Source organism: Felis catus, chromosome B1, assembly GCF_018350175.1.
Source record: "Felis catus isolate Fca126 chromosome B1, F.catus_Fca126_mat1.0, whole genome shotgun sequence".
Taxonomy (NCBI): Eukaryota; Metazoa; Chordata; class Mammalia; order Carnivora; family Felidae; genus Felis; species Felis catus.
This window is the reverse complement of record NC_058371.1, coordinates 20,502,138-20,524,533: the sequence shown is the minus strand read 5'-3', so window position 1 is coordinate 20,524,533 and position 22,396 is coordinate 20,502,138. Positions and strand designations below refer to the sequence as shown.

Sequence of the window (22,396 nt, the reverse complement as noted above, 5' to 3'; positions counted from 1 at the left end):
TCAAAATGTAGTGTATCCATACAATGGAAATTATTCACTCATAAACAGAAATGAAGTATTGATACATGCTACAATGTGAATGAACCTTGAAAACATTATGCTAAGTGAAAGATGTGAGTCACAAAGGACCACATATTTCATGATCCCCTGTACATAAATGTCAAGAAAGGGCAAATCTATGGACAGAAATTATGTAAGTGGTTGCCTAGGGCTGAGGGGTAGGTTTCAGGGTCAGGGCTAAGGGATAAGGTTTCCTTACCTTAGGGATGATGAAAATGTTCTAAAACTATCTGGAGAGATAGTTGCACAATTCTGTAAATATGCTGAAGCCATTAAATCATATCCTTTTAGGGGGTGAATTGTATGGTATGTCAGTTACATATCAAAACTTAAAAAAAAAGAAAGGTACATGGAAAATGGTTGAAGGTAAGCTAAACTTTTATCCATCACTGAAGTATTAGAGTAGACAATGTCTAAAGCTGAGTGAGACAAATTGAGCACAACCATATCAAAGTCATATTCATAATCAGGAGAGATCCAAAACTTTTTGCCCCCAATATGACACAAGCATCAATTAATCAAAAAAGACAGCTGCAAACTACTAGTGTGATAGTGGACATAGGTTCTGGCTGAAAGTCACCTGAGTATTAACAGTTAAAAGTGTTTGCTTCTAGGGAAGGGAATGGAAAAAATCAAGAAGACTGTTGATTTTCATCATAAACCTATCTACATCATTTGATTTTCTTGGACTATATGCTTTGGTAGAAATTTTAAAACATTAAATTCAAAATTACATGATTCTGAGGTGCCTGGGTGGCTCAGACGGTTAAGTGTCTGACCCTTGGTTTTGGCTCAGGTCATGATCTCATGGTTCATGGGTTCAAGCCCCACATTGGGCTCTGCAATGACAATGTGGAGCCTGCTTGGGATTCAATCTCTCTCTCTCTCTCTTTGTCCCTTCTGCTCTTGCTCTCTCAAAATAAATATACTTAAAAAAATAATAATGTTTCATTTACATGATGTGGAATATTTTCAAAGAATGAGTCTCTGACATTGTTTTTTAGTGTTTTAAAGCATCATTATCTAAAATTATTTTAAAATAACAACTTACAGAGCAAGCACAGGAAGATGGTGGCAGAGTGGAAGGACCCTAGGCTTTCCTCATCCCACAAATACGACTAGATAACTATCAAATCATCCTAAATGCCTCAGAAATCAACCTGAAAAGTGGCAGAAAATACTACTCAAGTAAAGGTAGAGAAGAGGCCACACTGAAGAAGGCACAAAGTGCAGAGATGTGCAGTATGGGAGAAAAACAGATGGTGGCTGTTGCAGTGGGGAGGGAGCCAAGGTCATAGAGAAGGGCAAGTGAGAAACTAGCACACAGGGGAGCACATGGCAAGACAAAATTCCCACAGCAATAGACTTAGGAAGCAAGAGGGGCCAAATTTTTTGACTTCTGGCAAGCAGTGGGGCTTAAAGCCTGGAGTTTTAAGGGTCAGTGGGCTTGGCTGGGATACACCCCAGAGGGCATTGTGCTACTCTTGGACAGAAAGCAGGTAAACAATCTGCAGAAACTGTGTAGAAATAGCGATGTGAATAGTGCCTGGGGCACACAGTATGGGGATTATTCACTCATGTAGGAGGATGTCCCAGAGAGACAGCATTCACAGAGAGACCCCTCTAGGAACAAAGGAATCGGCTGTCACTATTCCCTCCCCTGACCCTCAGCATAAGCATAGGACCACCTGCAGGAATGAGCACCACTCCCACACTTACTACCTAAGGTGCTTAAACCAAGCCTTGATCCCACACACCAGTGGAACTGCCCCTCCTAATAAGCTTGCCTCAGTCTCAACACAGTGGAGCCCTTCCCCCAGAACACTGGCTCAACCTCCTGCTCACACTGCGTCTTCCAAAGTGGGAGTTTTGCAGAGCTTCTGCTCCAACAGGGGTGGCAAAAGGTCTCATTTTACAGGTCAGAGCACACCTAGTCAAAATGTGCGACATTCAGACCAGGGACCAAACACTGCCCACAACAGGCAAAGAGAGCCTCTGTAGACAACTGGTCTCACAGATAAACTGTCCAGGACACCAGAAACAGAGCATAGGCAGCACACACTAGAGATACTCCAGGAAGCACCAGGCCCTGGAGAACAGAGGACACCATACGGCAGGGCACTGTAGGACCTCTTCTTCATAAGGCCATTATCCTCAAGAATAGGGGATATAGCTGACTTTCCTAACACACAGCAACAGGCACAGACACTTGGACAAAATGGAAGACAGAGAAATTTATCCCAAATGAAAGAAAAGGACAAGACCTCAGCCGGAGAGCTAAGTAGAACACATATAAAGTAACATGCCTGATAGAGAATTTAAAGTAACAATCATCAGGACACTCAGTGGACTTTAGAAAAGAGTGAAAGACATGAATGAGACCCTTAACACAGAGATACGGAATAATATAGCAGAGATAAAGGGTATAGCAAATGAAATGAGAGACATGTTAATTAAATGAACAGCAGGATGGAAGAAGCAGAGGAATGAATTAGTGATCTAGAAAACAGTAATGGAAAATAATCGAGATGAACAAAAGAGAGACAAAATATGCAACACTAGAAAAGATTTAGGGAACACAGTGAACTCCAAAAAGAAGAGTGAGAAAAGGGGCTAGAAAACTGACTTGAAGAAATAATAGCTAAAAACTTCCTAATCTGGAGAAGGAAACAGATGTCTAGATCCAGGGGGTACAAAGAAACTCCTATCAAAATCAACAAATGCAGGGGCACCTGGGTGGCTCAGTCACTTAAGTGTCTGACTTCGGCTCAGATCATGTTCTCACAGTTCATGAGTTTGAGCCCCACTTTGGGCTCTGTGCTGACAGCTCAGAGTCTGCAGCCTGATATGGATTCTGTGTGTGTCTCTCTCTGCCCTTCCCCTGCTTGCACTCTCTTCTCTCTCTCAAAAATAAATATTAAATTTTTTTTAAATCAACAAAAGCAGACCCATTCCAAGACTATTTATAATTAAATTGGCAAAATTTAGTGATAAAACAATTTTAAAGCATGAAGATAAAACAAGGCAGTAACTTACAAAGGAAAACCTATAAGGCTAGCAGGAGATTTTTCAGCAGAAACTTTCCAAGTAAGAAGGAAGTGGCAGGATATATTCAAAGTGCTGAATGGGAAAAATCTGCAGCCAAGAATACTCTAACCAGCAAGGCTATCATTCAGCTAGGAGGAGAGGTAAAAAGTGTTTCCCAAACAAAAACTCAAAGAATGCGTGACCATTAAGCCAGCCCTGCAAGAAACATTAGAGTGGATTCTTTGAGTGGACAGAAGAGACCAAAAGTGACAGTATAAAGGTAGGAAACATGAAAACAGTAAAAAGTAATATTTCTGTATAAAAATCAGTCAAGGAACTCACAAAGTAAAAGGACATAAGACATAACATATATCTAAAACATGGGTTAGAGAGGATTAAGGAATGGGTTCAAACACAAATGACCAACAATTTAATATAGACTGCTATATTCAGATGTGGTTATATACAAATCTAACAGTAATTATATATCAAAACCCACTAATAAACATGCAAAGAACAAGGAAAAAGAAATCCAAATATACCACTAAGAAAATCAGGAAACCATGAAAGACAGAAATACAAAGAAAGGATCAGAGAAAATCTTCTGAAACAACCACAAGACAAATAATAAAATGACAATACATACATATTATCAAATACTTTGAATGTAAATAGATTAAATGCTTCAATTATAAGACATAGGGCGATTAAAAAAACAAGATAAAAAAACAGGAATGGATAAAAATGGATAAAGAAACAAGAAACAAGATCCATCTATATACTGGCTACAACAAACTCTTTTTAAACTTAACGACAAGTACAGATTGAAAGTAAGGGCATGGAAGAGCACCTGGTGGCTAAGTCGGTTAAGTGTTTGGTTCTTGATTTCAGTTCAGGTCACAATCTCATGGCTCATGGGATCAAGCCCTGTGTCAGGCTCTGTTTGACAGCACGGAGCCTGCTTGGGATTCTCTTATCTCTGCCCCTCCCCTGCTTGTGCTCTGTCTCTCTCTCTCTCTCTCTCTCTCTCTCTCTCTCAAAATAAATAAAAATTTTTTTAAATTAGAAAGGGCATGGAGAAATATCTATCATGCAAATGGACGTCAAAAGAAAGCCAGAATAGCAATACTAATATCAGACAAACTAGACTTTATTTTATTTTATTTAAAAAAATTTTTTTAAACGTTTATTTATTTTTGAGACAGAGAGAGACAGAGTATGAACGGGGGAGGGTCAGAGAGACAGAGGGAGACACAGAATCGGAAACAGGCTCCAGACTCTGAGCTGTCAGCACAGAGCCCAATGTGGGTCTTGAACTCACGAACCACGAGATCATGACCTGAGCCGAAGTTGGACACTTACCCGACTGAGCCACCCAGGCGCCCCTAGACTTTATTTTTTTTTTATTTTTATTTGTTTAATTACTTTTAATGTTTATTTCTGAGACAGACAGAGCATGAGTGGGGGAGGGGCAGAGTGAGAGGGAGACACAGAATCAGAAGCAGGCGCCAGGCTCTGAGCTGTCAGCGCAGAGCCTGATGCGGGGCTCGAACTCACGAACTGTGAGATCATGACCTGAGCTGAAGTCGGTCGCCCAACCGACTGAGCCACCCAGGTGCCCCACAAACTAGACTTTAAAAGAAGACTATAACAAGAGACAAAGAAGGGCACTACATAATCATAAAGGAGACAATCCAACAAGAAGATATAACATTATACATATTTATGCACCCAAAAATATAAAACAGTTAATAACAAACATAAAGGAACTAATCGATAGCAATACAATAATAGTACGGGACTTTAACACCCCATTTATGTCAAGGGACAGATCATGTAAACAGAAAATCAACCAGTAAACAACAGCTTTGAATGACATGCTAGAAGAGATGGATTTAACAGATATATTCAGAACATTCCATCCTAAAACAGCAGAATACATATTCTTTTCTAGTGCACAAGGAACATTCTCCAGAACAGATCACATTTTAGCCCATAAAACAAGGCTCAACAAATTCAAAAAGATTGAGGTCATATCATGCATCTTTTCTGGCCATAACACTATGAATCTAGTAGTCAACTATAAGAAAAAAATCTAGAAAGACCACAACAAACACATGTAGGTTAAATAAGATGCTACTAAACAATGAATGTGTCAGCCATGAAATAAAAGAAGAAAAAAAATTACACAGAAACAAATGAAAATGAAAACACATTAGTCCAAAACCTCTGGGATGCAGCAAAAGTGGTTCTAAGTGGAAGTTTATAGGAATACAGGCCTACCTCAAGAACAAGAAAAATCTCTAACAAAGTGATCTTTCACCTAAAGGAGCTAGAAAAAGAATAAACAAAACCTAAAATCAACATAAGGAAGGAAATAATAAAGATTAGAGCAGAAATCAATGAGACAGAAACTAAAAAAACAAAATAAAACAACAACAACAATAAAACAATAGAACAGATTAATGAAACCAGGAGCTACTTCTTTGAAATAATCAATAACATTGACAAACCTCTAACCAGACCTATTAAGAAAAATAGATAAATAACTCAAATAAAATCACAAATGATATAAGAGAAATAACAACCAACGCCACAGAAATACAATTATAGAAGAATATTATGAAAAATTATATGCCAACAAACTGGACAACCTAGAAAAAAGTGGATAAATTCTTAGAAACATACAAACTACCAAAACTGAGATACGAAGAAACAGAAAATTTGAGCAGACAGCAAAGAAACTGAGTCAGTAATCAAAAAATTCCCAGCACCAAAAGTCCAGGGCCAGAAGGCTTCACAGGTGAATTCTACCAAAACAAAAGGGGAAGGAAAACTTTCAAATTCACTCTAAGAGGCCAGCATTACCCTACTATCAAAACCAGATGGGGCGCCTGGGTGGCTCAGTCGGTTGAGCGTCCGACTTCGGCTAGGGTCATGATCTCACGGCTCGTGAGTTTAAGACCTGCATCAGGCTCTGTGCTGACAGCTCAGAGCCTGGAGCCTGCTTCAGATTCTGTGTCTCCCGCTCTCTCTGCACCTAATCCACTCTCATTCTGTCTCTGTCTCTCTCAAAAATAAATAAACATTAAAAAAAAATTTTTTTTTTAAAAAACCAGACACCACGAAAAAAAAAAAAAGAAATACAGTTCACTATCCATGATGAACACAGATGCAAAATCCTCAACAATATACTCATAAGCTAGATCTGACAATTCGTTAAAAAAAAAAATCATGCACCATGATCAAGTAGGATTTATTCCTGTGTTAAATGGATAGTTCAATATTCACGAATCAGTCAATATGATACATTACATCAATAAGAAAAAGAGAAAAAGATTATTTCAATAGACAAAGAAAAGCATTTGACAAAGCACAACATCCATCCATGATAAAGACCCTCAACAAAATAGGTTTAGAGGGAACATACCTCAACATAATAAAGGTTATATATGAAAAACCCACAGGTAACATCATCCTTAATGGGCAAAAACTGATAGCTTTCCCCTTAAGGTTAGGAATGAGACAAGCACCACATTTATTCAACACAGTATCAGCCACAAATGTCAGACAACAAAAAGAAAAATAAAAAGGCACCCAAATTGGTAAAAAAAAAAAAAAAAAAAAAAAAAAAGTAAAACTTTCACTACGTACAGGTGCCATGATACTATATATAGAAAACCCTAAAGACTCCACCAAAAAACTGCTAGAATGGATAAATGAATTCAGTAAAGTCACAGGATACATAATCAATCTATAGAAATCTGTTGCATTTCTATACCCCATTAATGAAGCAAAAAGAAAAACTAAGAAAACAATCGCATTTAAAAGTGCACCCAAAATAATAAGATACCTAGGACTAAAACTAATGTACTCTGAAAACTATTAAACACTGATGAAAGAAACTGACGAGGATACAAAGAAATGGAAAGACATTACATGCTTATGGATTGGAAGAACAAATACTGTTAAAAGGTCTATACTACTCAAAGCAATCTACACATTTAATGAAATCCCTATCAAAATAGCAACAGTATTTTTCACAGAACTAGAACAAAGGATTCTAAAATTTGTATGGAGCTACGAAAGACCCCGAATAGCTAAAGCAGTCATGAAAAAGAAAAGTAAAGCTGGAGGCATACAATCCTGGACTTTAGCCTGTACTACAAAGCTATAATCATCAAGACAGTATGGTACTGGCACAAAAACAGACACATAGATCAATGGAACAAATTAGACAACCCAGAATTAAACCCAAAACTCTATGGTCAACTAATCTTTGACAAGGCAGGAAAGAATATCCAATGTAAAAAAGACAGTCTCTCCAGCAAATCGTGTTGGGAAAACTGGACAGGGACATGCACAAGAATGAACCTGGATCACTTTCTTACACCATACACAAAAATAAACTCAAAATGGATGAAAGACCTAAATGTACGACAGGAAATCATCAAAATCCTAGATGGGAAAACAGGCAACAATCTCTTTGACCTCAACCACAGCAACTTCTTACTAGACATGTCTCCTGAGGCAAGGGAAACAAAAATGAACTACTGGGACCTTGTCAAGATAAAAAGCGTCTGTACAGTGAAGGAAACAATCAGCAAAACTAAAAGGCAACCTTCGGAATAGGAGTAGATATTTTCAAATGACATATCCAAAAAATAGCTTATACAACTCAATACCCAAAAACAAATAACCTAATTAAGAGATGGTCAGAAGAAGTCAACAGACACTTCTAAGATGATATCCAGACGGCCAATAGATACATGACAAGAAGTTCAACATAACTCATCAACAGGGAAATGCAAATCAAAACCACAATGAGGTATCACCTCACACCTGTCAGAATGGTTAAAATCAACAACAAAGAAACAACAGGTGCTGGCAAGGATGCGGAGAAAAAAGAACTCTCCTGCACTGTTGGTGGGAATGCATACTGGTGCAGCCACTCTGGAAAACAATATGGAGATTCCTCAAGAAGTTAAAAATAGAACTACCCTATGCTCCAGTAATTCCACTACTGGGTATTTACCCACAGATAACAAAAATACTAAATCAAAGGGATACATACACCCCAATGTTTACAGCAGCATTATTTACAAGACATGGAAGCAGCCCAAGGGTCCATCAATTGATGAATGGTAAATGAAGATGTGGTAATATATATGTAACAGAATATTGTTCAGCCATAAAAAGAACAGACTCTTGCCATTTGCAATGACATGGATGGATGAAGCTAGAGTATAATGCTAAGCATAGTCAGAGAAAAACAAAATACCATATGATTTCATTCATATGTGGAATTTAAAGAACAAAACAAACAAGCAAAGGAGAAACAAGGGAAAGGGTCAAACCAAGAAACAAACTCGTAGTTATAGAGAGCAAATGGATGGTTACTGGAGGGGAGATGGATCAAGGAGGACACTCGTGATGGGCACCAGGTGATGTATGGAAGTGTTGAATCACTGTGTTGTACCCTGAAACTAACATTATACTGTGTTAAGTAACTGGAATTACAAACAATGACAACATTATATAACTGCACTGAGGGCATGTCACTCACCAGTCCTTCTCTAGCAAAGTCAGAAAAGGACACCAAAAAGTAGCACTCTACTTAAAGTCTTAAGTTGCAACTATGAATTTTCCAAACATATCATTGCATAAGGGTAATTATTAACTTTAGAAATGCAGCTCTTCACTCTAACTTATTCACCATAAGATTCTCTTAAATATCACAACTTTTGGTTAGTTTAAAATGTGATTTGATTCATAAAAATCCAATGTAAGCCCTTTTACCGAATTTCAAGTTATCAGGAACTTTAGGTTCATGTTCTAGATGCAAGGCCCATCTCCACCAGTGACAGAAGGTTACACAGGTGAAGACAGAGCCAGTCTCCAAAGCCCCGGCCCAGCTTCCGCCCCCCACTCCCTGCTCTCTCTCACATAGTTTCCCACAGAGATAGCAATAAAACCAATGCCTCAATTTAATTCCTAATAGTGAACAATCTAAATTCCCTTCAGGGCTTTTAACGATCACTAGCATCAACTCGGCTAGTAGTGCGATGTAATAATGCTCATCTCTCCCTAATAATTCTATCTGCATGAGCTGGGTGGAAAAGCCAATATAAAAAAATCGAACTACAAGGTATATTTCTTATGAGACAATGTGAGGAAAGTTAAAAGTGCACCATGAAGTCCAGGAGAGAAATCAACCTGCTCCAGAGGTGAGAGCAGTCTCCCCATAATATATGTGGGACTTTGAGGCCAATAAAACATTGTATTAGGATAATCCTGGCAGCAAAAAATTAACATGAAGTACAGACATGACATCTACATAAACTCGGGCTGAAAGAGTTAAAGTTAAATGTGAATGAAATTTTTTAACGCATCAGCTCAAGACCAGAGTATTGCAGGTGCTCAGAAGGTATTAACACCGAAGTCATGTTAAACAAAAAGGTTAGATTTGGGGGTGGAGTAGAGACAGCTGTATCCTCACCTTCAAGGGAGACTTCAACAAGGAAAGACCACTTGAAAATCTATGTAGAGACTTGAAATGGAATTACAATAATCTCATCTGTTATATAAAGTTTCTTACTATCACCAAAATTAACTATAGTTTAAATAATAGACATCCTTATCAAGGTAGGTAAATATTTAAATTTTATTTATTTAAATTTTATTAATAGGTGACAGGTAAAGATTACAACTAGGGGATAGGTAGAGGTGTTATTTGGTTGGCCTGGCATATTGTGCTGCACTTTACCACAGGGGAAAAAAATACAACCAACTTAGAATCTCAATCTCTCTCTCACTTGCTCTCTCTCATTTTTGCTTCCTAGCACCAGAGGAAATGGTGGAAATCTCTGGAAAGTGTTTTGTCAACACTTTCTGGGTCAGTGAATTCTCTGATTATTCTAGTTATTTGATAGGAACTTGAACCTCTTTGAAATTAAACAATCTTTATGTCCTCCCCACTCATAAAGAAAACTTACAGAGCTACTGGACACACTATTATTTAGGAAAACAACATAGAAAGTGAAAATTCTTCCATTAGCAACTCAAATGCTCCATGCCTAAAAGGAATGACCTAACTCATCCAGGTCCTCAAAATATTTGAGTCCTGCAGAATCAGCGAGACGAACCAGTCCACGAACTGGGTGCTTCTGAGAGTCTACAAAAAAGTTCAGAAAGTCCTCGTGCACATGTCTTATTCACATACTCAGAAAAAGACAATGAAGGGTAACTCGAAGAAATTATGTAACTCACACCAGTGTTCACACCATCAGAAAAGAAGTTGAACAATTCTAGCCAGACAATTTTAATTCTTTAATTTACCAACAACAATTTTCTAAGATTTGTTTCTTAAAATGTTCTCTGTGTACCACAGAGCAGACACTTACCTACTGAGTAAGGCATGTTTCTTGCATATGTAACAAATTCAAATTGGCAAGCAAAACTTACTCGTTTTCTCACCTTTGATGGCATGGCACTCCGTTAAACTAGGAACATTCAGGTGAAAGGAAGGGGAATAAACCTTCCACGAGGGCTAGGACCCTTATACCTATCACTAACCCGTTCCCAGCATCCGGAACAGAATCTGGCACACAGTAGGCATGCAGTATTTGCTGGCTACGAGAAGAGATTACACCTGTGTGTTCCTTCCTTTGGCGTACTGGGGGAACACAGACACAGTACGGTAATATTGGCCAGGCCAGAAGGTGTGTATGTGGTTTGTGGAAACTTTGTGAAAATCATTGCCAAAAGCTGACCTAGTAGCTCATGTCAACAATGTTATTAATCATACGAGAAGTTCATGCATAAAAACAAGTTTGATCTAGGGGCGCCTGGGTGGCTCAGTCGGTTAAGGGTCCGACTCTTGATTTAGCTCAGGTCATGATCTCACAGTTTGTGGGATCGAGTCCCACACTGGGCTCTATGCTCGCAGTGCAGAGCCTGTTTGCGATTCTCTCTACCTCTCTCTGTCCCTTCCTCTCCTTCTCCCTCTCCTTCTCCCTCTCTCTCTCTCTCGAAATAAATAAACATTAAAAAACAAAAATAAATAAATTTGATCCAGCAATTAAGTACTGGGCCATTGGGTTTCACTTTCACACAGTTTCGGAATCTGCTCGCATTTATTACTGACAACAGTCATCTCTCCCATGCTGATTCCTTTCCTTCTCATCACTCCTCAGCCCAACTGCAAGCTATCTTCTGCTCCCAACACCGCTCAGGCCAAGTGACCAATCTCCTCCAACTGCCAAATATAACGGACACCTGACATCTCAGTGGCATCCTGCACAGGGAGACCACTATCCACTCTCTCCTCTGAGCCTCCCCAAGACTCATCTTCCCACTGTGGCTGCTGCTTCACCTTTGCCATCTCTTCTCTACTTGACACATGTACGTGTGCAGGTGCCCTGACCCCTGCTTAGTCCTCTTCTTTTCTGTGTCACCTTTCTGCTCAACGTTCACTTGCTCCTAAGGCTTCAAGTGATAAGCCTGGGACTCCCAATCTCCCTCTTCTGAGCTTCAGTCCCAAAGGCCTGCTGGATACCCTAGAGCCACGGGAAATGCCACATAACCAGAATAAAAACAATCTTCATTCTTCCAACCCCAGCTTTCCCCGTCCTGTGCTTCCTGGCAGTGATGCCGCCATTCAGCCGATTGAGCACTTGAGAAACGTGCTTGTCCCTCCTCCTCATCCAATCCTTCCTTCTGCTCATTCTACCTCCTACTTTTCTCTGGAACCATCTACTTCTCTCCCTCTCCACTGCACCACCCTCCACATGTATGTCACCCTCCACCTGTGTTCTCCCCTGGACTAGTCTCCTCATATCCACCCCTGCTCACTTCCAACCCAGACTTATCTTTTTATTTTTTTGAGAGTTCATTTATTTTGAGAGAGAGAGAGAGAGAGAGAGAGAGAAAGAGAGAGAGAGAGAGAGAAAGAGAGAGAGAGAGAGAGAGAGAGAGAGAGAGAGAGAGAGAGAGAATGGGAGGGAGAGAATAAGAACAGGGGAGGAGCAGAGAGAGAGGGAGAGCAAGACTCCCAAGCAGGCTGCCAGCAGCCAGCACAGAGCCCAGCTCTGGGCTCAATCCCGGGAACTTCATCAACTCAGATCATGACTTGAGCCAAAATCAAGAGTCGGATGCCCAAATGACTGAGCCACCCAGGCACACTGCACCCCCCCCCACCCCCAGACTTTTTAAAATGAAAACACTTGGGGCACATGGGTGCCTCAGTCGGTTAAGTGACTAGCTCTTGATATCAGCTCAGGTGATATCACATTTCCTGAGATTGAGCCCCCATCAGGCTCTGCACTGACAGCGTGACACCTACTTGGGATTCTCTCTCTCTCCTTCCCTTTCTCTCTCTGCCCCTCCCCACCCTAACCCCCTCCAAATAAATAAACTTAAAAAATAAAATAAAAACTCTTCCCAAGGCCACAGAGCCCTGAATGACACTGTCTCCATCTCCCTCTTCAGACATTTCTTGTGCCATTCCCATCACCACCGTCTTTTAGTAGGTCTTTTAATAAAGTCAGTAATTAAGAATGACTCAGGAAGACCTTAAAATATGCTATATTCTGAAAAGCCTCAAACACAAAACCCACAGACATTCCAAATCAATAATTTTGTTTGTAACTTAAAGCCAGTCTTCATTGTTCACATTTATCAAAAGTAGTTTTGAAATATCTTTTGTTACTAAGTCGCTATGCACAGCTTATCGTATGATTCAAAAAGTGCTTATTCTCATCAGGGAATGAGGTCACTAGACTTCTATGAGGTTCCAAAGGTCCTTTCAGCCAGAATTTTTCAGATCAATAAAATATTAAGAGAGGCCCAGCACAAGGGAGTCCAAATTTTTATTCTTCTATGTGGAGGTGTTAAAAACAAACAACCCCCCCACACACACACAGAAGAAAGAACACTTTAATAACAAAAATTGAAAAGCCATAAAGTCAGAATAGCAGCTAACATTCTAAATGAATAATTTTGGTTTGATGCCCTCATTTTTCTCATTTCATTAAAGATTTGTGAAAACAGGTTCCCAAACTAAAATCAGTAGCTAGACAAGACTTTGACACCCCTATCCTAGGTAAGAACTACTGTTCTTCTAAAGACAGCTTCATCAAGGCTCTTGCTTGAGGGGCACCTGGCTGGCTCCGTCAAAATTCGACCCTGGATCTCGGGATCATGAGTTTGAGCCTCATTTTGCATGTGGAGATTACTAAAAAATAAACACATAAACTTTAAAATAAAATAAAAACCTTCTTGAAAAAAATAAAGTATTGAAAGGGGAGAAAAAAGCAGCCTCTGACATCTAAAACTGTTCAGAGGTTCATAATTAGACCCCAATATGATTACAAACTGGTATGATACTTACATGAAGGCCACTTCTGTTTGCCTGTTGGATATAACTAATCTCATGGAATACCCACTGCAGGTTACTCTGAGACATGATAAAATGAAACAAAGCAAGGCTACTTCTGTTTTAAGCACAGACAAAACAAGGGTATTGTGCAACCTACAAAATACCAAACATCCCCTTCTCTTGCTAAATTAATGTTTCTTCTTCACCCAATCACAGAATTTTATAAGTACCCAATCGTGGAGTGCCCGGGTGGCTCAGTTGGTTAAGAGCTTCTGACTTAGGCTCATGTCACGATCTCATGGTTCCTAGGTTCAGTCCTACGTAGGGCTATGTGCTGACAGCTCAGAGCCTGGAGCCCACTTTGGATTCTGTGTCTCCTCTCTCTCAGCCCCTCTCCAACTCATGCTCCCTCTCTCTCTCTCTCTCTCTCTCTCTCTCTCTCTCAGCAATGAATAAACATTAAAAAATTTTTTTTAAATATCTGATCTAGAGCAAACCCCCTGTTCCTTGGACCCACCCTCAAATTACACAACCCAAGTCCAGATTATGAAATAGGTTTTGCCAAATGCCCTTCTACCGAGAGGGCAAAAGTTTGCGTTCTTTTTCACTGCAAAGAGTAATAAACCTAATTTGTTCAACTACAGATGTGTTTACTGCTGGCCTTTAGCCGAAGGCACTTAAGAGTATCAAAGTATTAAACTCTTTTAAAATACTCATAATCCCAACCACTTTAAAGCAAATGAATTCCCTACACACTCTAAAACAACCCTAATTTTATGTCTTCTTATTTATGCCCTTCCAGTTCTTGTCCACATGTATATACTGTGTTTTTCTGTTACTGAAATCACTGTACATACTATTTCATTCTGCTTTTGCTTAATGTTCTATCAATTTTAATGAATGAATAACATCCCACCGTGATTTTATTCTTAAATCATTTCTCCTCAGAAAAATAAGAGTAAAAGGAGAGAATGCATATCTTGCTCCCACTGCTGACATCCTAAGCTATTCAAGACCACCCTCATCTAACCTCAGGTCAGATGCACCCAAGTTCCTTTATATCTGATCTGCTGGCCTGTCCATTTACTCTGTAAATGGAGTCTTACTGTTTCCAAAGAAGAGCATTATGAAAGAGCACCAGACTAGGTGTCAAGAGGCCTGAGTATCTAGGCATACTTCACTAAACAATAGTGTAACCTCTGGCTAAACGTTTTCCCACTGGGTTTCCTTCCTCCTCTGTAAAATAAGTCAGGCTGGTCCCTCAGTGTCTCTTGCAGTTAACAAATCTGACTTCCCCTGACTTCCTTCTGGGGAAAGTGCCACGGGACAGGCGTTCCCATGACTGGGGGTCAAGGCCACAGCAGCCACATGGGGCCAGTCTGGGCAGCTCCCACAGCCCTGCTTGTGGACTCCTCGGCCTTTCCCAGGGATCTCAGGGGCCTCGGGGGCAATCTCTCCCTCAGCGCCTCTTCACCTGGCAAAGAATGCCCCAGTCATCAAGCAGTCTCTCGCTTAACTGAGTTATGTACACAAGTCGACTGAACTTTTCTCTTAGCAGTGCAGGATGCGCAGGCCTGGAACTGGTAGAACAAGTGCAATCACTCAAATTTGGGGGGCGTGCAAATCACAACCAGCATTCGCAGAGGCCAGGATTTCCTTAAAGGTTTTCTTGTCCAAAGTTGTACGGAATCAAACCGAGGTAGGGTTCACCAGCCCACTCTGCACGCACACTGCCAAGCGGGATACCGTAGACCCCGGAAAGATGCTGCCCCGCACCAGGTGTTCCTCAAGCCACACCCGCACCTGCGCCACCTCCACGCTGCATGCCCCTCTCCGCTCCTTCCCCTAGAGCTCACTCACCGGCGGCGCATTCTGTGCCACGGCACAGGTGGCAACCACGGTCAAGAGTACGAAGGTTAGGCGACCCCAGCCCAGCATGGTCCCGGTAACTCTGAAAGACGCCTGCCGAGGCTGCAAGAAGTACCACCTGAACTCGAAAGCAGGCCTCGCCCCGCCGCCTTGTGACCAGATGCACGGGGCCGCACCAAACGAGACGGGGGGTGGGGAGCGACGAGATGGGGCCAAAAAGAGAGGCCGGGGCTTTTCGCTGTTGCGGCAGGTGTAGCAAGAAGAGGAAGCCTTCCGAAAGGAGTGAGGAGCGGGGAGCCCTCGCGATGGGAGTCAGAGCTCGCACGAGGACCGCGATATTGGTCGGGCCTCTCCCCCGGTCTCCTGGGCAGTGGTTGGGCCCAGCCAGAGCCCCGCCCCCGGTGGGTGGGGCTCAGTAACTTTTCTCCGGGTCGCGCCCTATGGAGGTCCCCGCGCACTTCGGGACCCACTCCGCTGTGGGCTGCGGGACGACATACGCCGGGAGCTCCCGCTCTACTCCGAGCTTGGTGCTACCTGTACGATGTCCCCAAACGGCCCAGGACGAGCTGTTCATTCGGGCTACCCGGTACCAAATGCTCACGAAACGGACCCAACTCACAAGAGTCTCAAAACGCGGAGGCATAACCCGCTACTGCGACTCATTTTTGCACTCTGAGCAGAGCAGGCCCGAAGTGAGTGCGTTTGTTCATCCTGACCATGGAGTCACTGGACGGGCTCAGTTGTTAGGGGCAGGGAGGGGGGTGGTGGGAGTCTAATCCCCACCGACACTCCGGACTAGGAATTACCCATTTAGCTTTCACCGCAGAGCTGACAAGCCACAGAATTTAGGTTTCAGTTACTTGAGCCTAGACACAGGTGGAATGATCAGGTAGAATTGCAAACCTTCCTTCACTGATGTATTCAGCTACTGAGCAGCTGTTTTCATCTAACTCGTGAAAGCCTTTAGGCTGGCAGAACTGAGCTAACCCCGGGAGGAGGGGGTGTATTCCGTGTTGTTTAGCCTGCACTTGAAAAACAGTTAATTGCTTGTCATTCATACCTTCCATGGACATGATTGTCCTGTTGGATGTTACTTAAAAGTGCGACTGGAACCGCTACCACCCGGATTGCACTTTCTGGTAGAGTCTTTAGGATATCCTAACTAGCATTGTTTTAATGCTTAATGAAGCTTAGAATACTTTCACTAAAATCTTCATTTATTTCTTTTTTCCTGTGTGTGAGAAATTATAATTTTACCCATTTATAATCCTTCCTTAGAAAAATCAATCTTTTTACTTGGAGATTGGGAAATGAGAATTTAATGTTTGGGGCGGGGGGCTGGGGTAGAGAATCTTCTTGTCAGCCTTAAAATACCCAGTTAATTTACCAGCAGAATAAGTTTGTTGGGAATGGCAGAGTAATTGCAATTTGGGACGCTGAAACTATGGCAAACCGTAGGCAAGTTGGGAGAACAAAGAAGAGGGGACTGTTTTTGTGGAGGAAAGGAGACCGTTGGAATCTATTTGAATCGAAAGTCCATTGGAGGAGAGCAAGAGTTCGGTTGTGGCCACTCCTCATTGTCTGAGTTTGGGGATAGTAAGAAATTTTCCTTTCTATTACTGGGGTAGTAAAGTAAGCTTCTTCCTCTTGGGGTCTGTAAAAGGTGGGGAGTGGTAGTGTGTGAGAAGTCTCCCTTCAGGACTTCCCAACTCCATTTTAAGTGAGATTTCCTTTGTTCATTTTCACACTCCTTTTGAGGAAGTTTGACTTTTGAAACATATCACATGATTAAAGTGGTTCCTGACTGAACAGTGAATAAGCAGATAACAGAAATGTTAATTAATTCAAGAAATATTTGCTATCAGCCTACAATGTGCCAAGCATTTCTCCAGACACTGACTGGGGTTAAGCAGGTAACAAAAAAGAAAGTTCTTCCCTCATGAGGCTTACATTCTAGATGAGAAACGGACAATAAATACAATACATAAGAAAGTTCATATAGAATGTTAGAAGGTAATAAATGTTGTAGAGAAAAAGCAGAGTAAGGGGGATCATGAGTGAAGAGAGTCAAGGGCACCTGGGTGGCTCAGTTGGTTAAGCGTCTGACTCTTGGGTTCAGGTTGTAATCTCATGGTCTGTGAGATCGAGCCCCACATCAGGCTCGGTGCTGGGAGCACTGAGCCTGCTTGGGATTCTCTCTCCTCTCTCTGTGGCCCTCCCCCTTCAAAATAAATAAACATTAAAGAAAAAAGTGGGAAGAATCAGTGTTAAATAAAAGGGACACAATAGGCATTATTGAGAGGTAAAGTCTGAATAGAGATGTGGAGGTGAGGGAGTTATCCTGGTGGATGTCTAGGAAAGAATTTTCCAGAGAGTGGGAGCGACTGGGACAAAGGCTTAAAAAGAGAATGCCTGGCATGTGTGGCTGGGCAGGGAAGGCAGTGTAGGTAGAGCAAAAGGAAGGGAGGGAAAAGAGTCGATAACATCTCTGAAAAGGAGAGTAAGGCAGATTACACAGGCCGTTACCAGCCATTGTAAACGACTTCAAATATATTGAATTATTTTGGACCTTAAAATCATCTTTTAGTGTATAAGGAGAGGATTCCCATCTTTTAGTGTATAAATAGCTATTTGGTTTGAAGATCATTCACTTTAAATGCCACTGAGGGCACTTTAAACATGTCACTAGATATGTATTTTTTTCCTCTGAGAGGATATTCATTGGTGGTAAGTGGTCTAGCAAAATCAGATTCTTTATGCAAAAAAAAAAAAAAAAAATGATGTCAATTGGCATAATATTCTTAGGCACAATTTTTGTATAATTTTGCATTTAACTTTCAAAGGGCTTTTATATACTGTGATTGTTTTCAAATTAAAAAATTTAAATTCACTTTTCCAAAATATACCATTTTATGCATTTATTTTTTTATTTTAGAGAGAGAAAATGCATACATACATGCAAGTGGGGAAAGGGCAGAGAGAGAGAGGGAGAGAGAGGATCCCAAGCAGGCTCCACTCTGTCACACAGAGCGTACCTGACAAGGGGCTCAATCTCATGAACTATGAGATCATGACCTGAGCCAGAATCAAGAGTCAGTTGCTTAACCAACTGAGCGACCCAGGTGCCTCCATTTAAAAAAAAAATTTTTTTAATGTTTATTTTTGAGAGAGAGCGTGAGCAGGGGAGGGGCAGAGAGAGATGGAGACACAGAATCCGAAGCAGGCTTCAGGCTCTGAGCTGTCAGCACAATTTATGTGTCAGCATATATATTTTCCTACTCCATTCTTAAGTACTAGAAATATTACAAAAAGCCAAGGTGAGGCGTGTAGTCATAGGAAAAAAATTTCCTTAGTTTGCAGCATACTGATGTATTCACAGAAAATGACATTTAAATGTACAAATAAGTGACTGTGTCAGTGGGAAGAGTGATTCAAATACTGTCTTCACAACAAGCATCACGTTTAAGACTTGGATAACCTGTTTAGTATGCAAGAGTCAGTGTAATCAAATTGTTTATCAGAATAGCATAAGTACTTGGCAAGCTGTGGACCTTTCCAAATCTCCTCCTAACATTCCTAGGTTTCTGAGGTGGAGCCTTGATTTAAAGTCTATCTTAGCCTAGTGTTTCAGTTTGAAAAATAAACCTCTTGCCATAAGTATTTACCATTGAATTCATTTAAAAAAAAAAAGGCTTACTATATTTAAAAGGTAATCTGAGTTTCCAAACTTAGATTACTGTCTACTTTTCAGGAAGGATTCTAGAGAATAAAAGATGTAAAAAATGGAAAATTGGAGGTCATGCAAAATTGTTACCTGATTTCTTCTCTTCCAGTAGGTTTACCATACTAAGAAAGATTACTTGCTTTGTGTTTTACTTGTATATAGAAAAAATATTCAATCATTACATTCAGCTCAAGGCATTGTGTTACACAACCATGAATTCAGTGCTCACATTGTACCTAATTGTCCTTTCTTACATAGTGTCAAAATAAAATAATTACTTAATTATCCTTCGCTTTGCAGTTATCTTTCTGTTTGGGAAATATTTTTGATATTTTATTGAATCTTTGATATCTCAGGCATGTTAGAGTTTGAAGAGCCACTTTAAAAAAATCCTTTTGTCCTATTTTTACTTTTTTTTTTGATTATTCTGACCCAAAAAGTATTTAATTTAGCTCAAATGCAATAATCTCTCATTTTTCTGTTCTGACTTCATATTCTTATGTAGTTCCATTTGCCATAAACCCTTATGGATACCTATTTAATGTTCTGGCCATTAGGAGAAATGTTGTTTCTCCTAGGTTTGTGGTAAATTCATGTATTCTCTCAATACATTTTGAGCACTAGGTGCTGAATAACTCGTGAACAAATGGCCCTTGCCTTCCTGGGGCTTTCAGTCTTGTGGTAGGGAAAAATGATGATGGAGGGGAAAATGTAAATCAAATGAGTATCTGGAGAACTTTCAGTACATTCAGATCATTTCTCCATACTCATCTCTGGTTTAGTATTGTACATGTTACACTGACCTCAGTTCCACTCCTCCGTGATGCAGCAGCCACATAATTTGGATGAGCCTTCTCCTTCTCCTTCTTCTCCCTGGAGGTGGCCCCTGGTTGGCCTGACATTGAGGTTGCTTGCCCTGTCCCTCTTGCCACCGTGCTTGGCTTTGGCTTTAACCATGGAGACTCTTGAATCCAACAGGCCATGGTTTGAAGTTCAAGGTTTTGCTCTATGATTGAGGCAACTGTCCTTTATCTTCTAACAGGAAAAAGGAAGCTAGTAGCCCTCACTGCTACTGGCATGCCTTTGAAATGCTGTGCATTTCAAGGGAGCTGCCTAAGGAGGAACAGAGAGTGTGGACAGCACAGAGGAGAGATGGACAGAAACCGGGTCATGATGACATTGTTAAGCTGCTAGATCAACGAACCTTGGAGCCTGTCCAATAACTGGACTCTTCATTCATGTGAGCCACTACTCTTCTTTATTATTTAAGCTAGTTCAGGTTGGTTTGCTTGCGAGTTTGTATCTGAGAGCATCCTAATGGATGCACATATTAAAATAGGTATTGCTACCTTCTGAAGAGCGGAGGATTTATTGTAAAAGCTATATAATGCTTAAGTTTTAAGACCTTCACTCACTTGTTCAGTCCTCTTCCAGACTTTTGACTTAATTTCACACTTGTAATTTTATATTCTTTTCCTTAAAGAGGACTATCCAAATTGTATAACCTCTGGCCTCACAACACCTGGATGTACCATCAGATGTTTTGGGGAGAAAATGTCCACCTTTCCCTCTAATTCCTTCCATGCACATCTCCCTAAGAGAGGAGTGGCTTACCTAGTGGGTAAAGAGCTGGAAGGGTCACTGCGCACATGTGGCCTGGCCTCTCCGGCTCTCTCATTCAGATCTGCTTGCCCATAGCGGTACGTTCACTGCAGCAAGCCCCAGGGGACAAGAGTAGAGGGGAATTAGTTGCTGCCTTTGACCACATCTTTCAGAACTGGCACTTGTCCAGCAAAGGTGAAAAATACTGTGTTAACATGATGGCTGTGAAGACTTTGAAGGAAGCATCATGAAGGGCTGGCGGTGCGAGACGTGGAGAGAAGGTAGTCAAGGACTGGAGCCTTTTGCAAGTCCTTGTGTCTGCTACCCCCAGCCCAGCCTCTTGCTGCCTTCAGTCTACACCCCTCATGGTAGAAACTGGCTGCACCCACTGGGGAAGCAGTTTGCATCTGTTCAGGGACCGAGTGCATAAATACATTCCTGAATGGAAAGACTTGGGATCCCATCTCGGCCTTAGGTCCAAGGGTTTTCTCTATTCCAGTTTACTCAGCAATAAAGCTCATATTGATCTCCATTTAATGCCTTTGTATATTTCTTAGACATTTTCACCTGGAAGGTGAGGAGAAAGATCATCACCCTGAAATGACAACAGAAATCAGCAACAGCAATTACAGTAATTACGTATAAAAAGTACTATATGACCAACTAACAGTACCAAGCAAATCCTAAGTGCTATGTGGGAGAATACAAATTCCTGATCTCAGGGGGTTGACAACTGGAAAAGAAAATAGCACTAACATATATACATATCAACTTATGAAGCCAACCACAATTCAAACCTTTTATATATGTTCAGTTACTAGACTGAACCACATGAAATTGCCATTTTTGTAGGCTAAAAAGTAGTTAAATGTCAACATTTTCACATGGCCATGCTAATGTTGCCAACGCCCGACATACAATTATTTGACTCGATTTGGAAGCTGGTGCCATCACACTAGATAGCTGTAGACCTTTGGTGGGCACTGCTTCCCCTCACCTCTTGGAGATTTTTCATGCCTAGCTGTCACTCTTTCTAATTTGATTTTCAATATTCTTAGTGACTGCAATATCCACAAAAAACAATTCTTTTAATATTCTGGTTTCTTGACCTCTTGCCTTGCGATGTTCTTGACCTCTATTTTACCTCAAATACCCAATTCCACATTTGTAACTGAGACTTTGGAAAACTTACTTCATTTTGCTTAAAAATACCACTGTCTTTGACTCTTCCTCACTGGCACAAGATCTTCAGAGGATCTTGAATATCCTCTGTTGGTTTTTTCTCATCATTCGACCTCTATATATGGGGTGGCCCAGGGCTGTCTTCAGATGTCTTTCCTTCTTTTCCTCTGCTCACTCTTTATATGATCTCATCCAATCTCATGACATCAATGCCTTCTCTCTATTGATGACTCTCTAATTTATATCACAAGCTCAGACCTATCCCATGAACTCTCATCTGTCTTTTCAACATCATCTACTTTGTATATGTAATAGGTATCTTAAGCTTATCATGTTTAAAAATGAACTTGTGGGGTGCCTGGTGGCTCAGTCGGTTGAACATCAGACTTCAGCTCAGGTTATGATCTCACAGTTTGTGGTTCGAGCCCCACGTCAGGCTTTGGGATGACAGCGCAGAGCCTGCTTCGGATTCTCTGTCTCCCTCTCTCTCTCTGCCCCTCCCCTGCTTACACTCCCCCTCTCTCAAAAATGAATAAATATTTAAAAAAAAATGA

At 41.0% G+C, this 22,396-nt stretch overlaps 1 protein-coding gene across 1 annotated transcript in view; it reads right to left on the bottom strand.

The window, feature by feature from the left end:
- The window catches only part of ASAH1 (N-acylsphingosine amidohydrolase 1), a 49,710-nt gene extending 34,111 nt beyond the window's left edge, over nucleotides 1-15,599 (bottom strand). Inside the window, exon 1 of the mRNA XM_006930587.4 lies at nucleotides 15,326-15,599. Within this exon, the coding sequence (XP_006930649.1) occupies nucleotides 15,326-15,403 (78 nt within the window). The 5' untranslated portion in view covers nucleotides 15,404-15,599. The remainder of the gene's footprint in view (nucleotides 1-15,325) is intronic.
- Nucleotides 15,600-22,396: the final 6,797 nt, after the last annotated feature.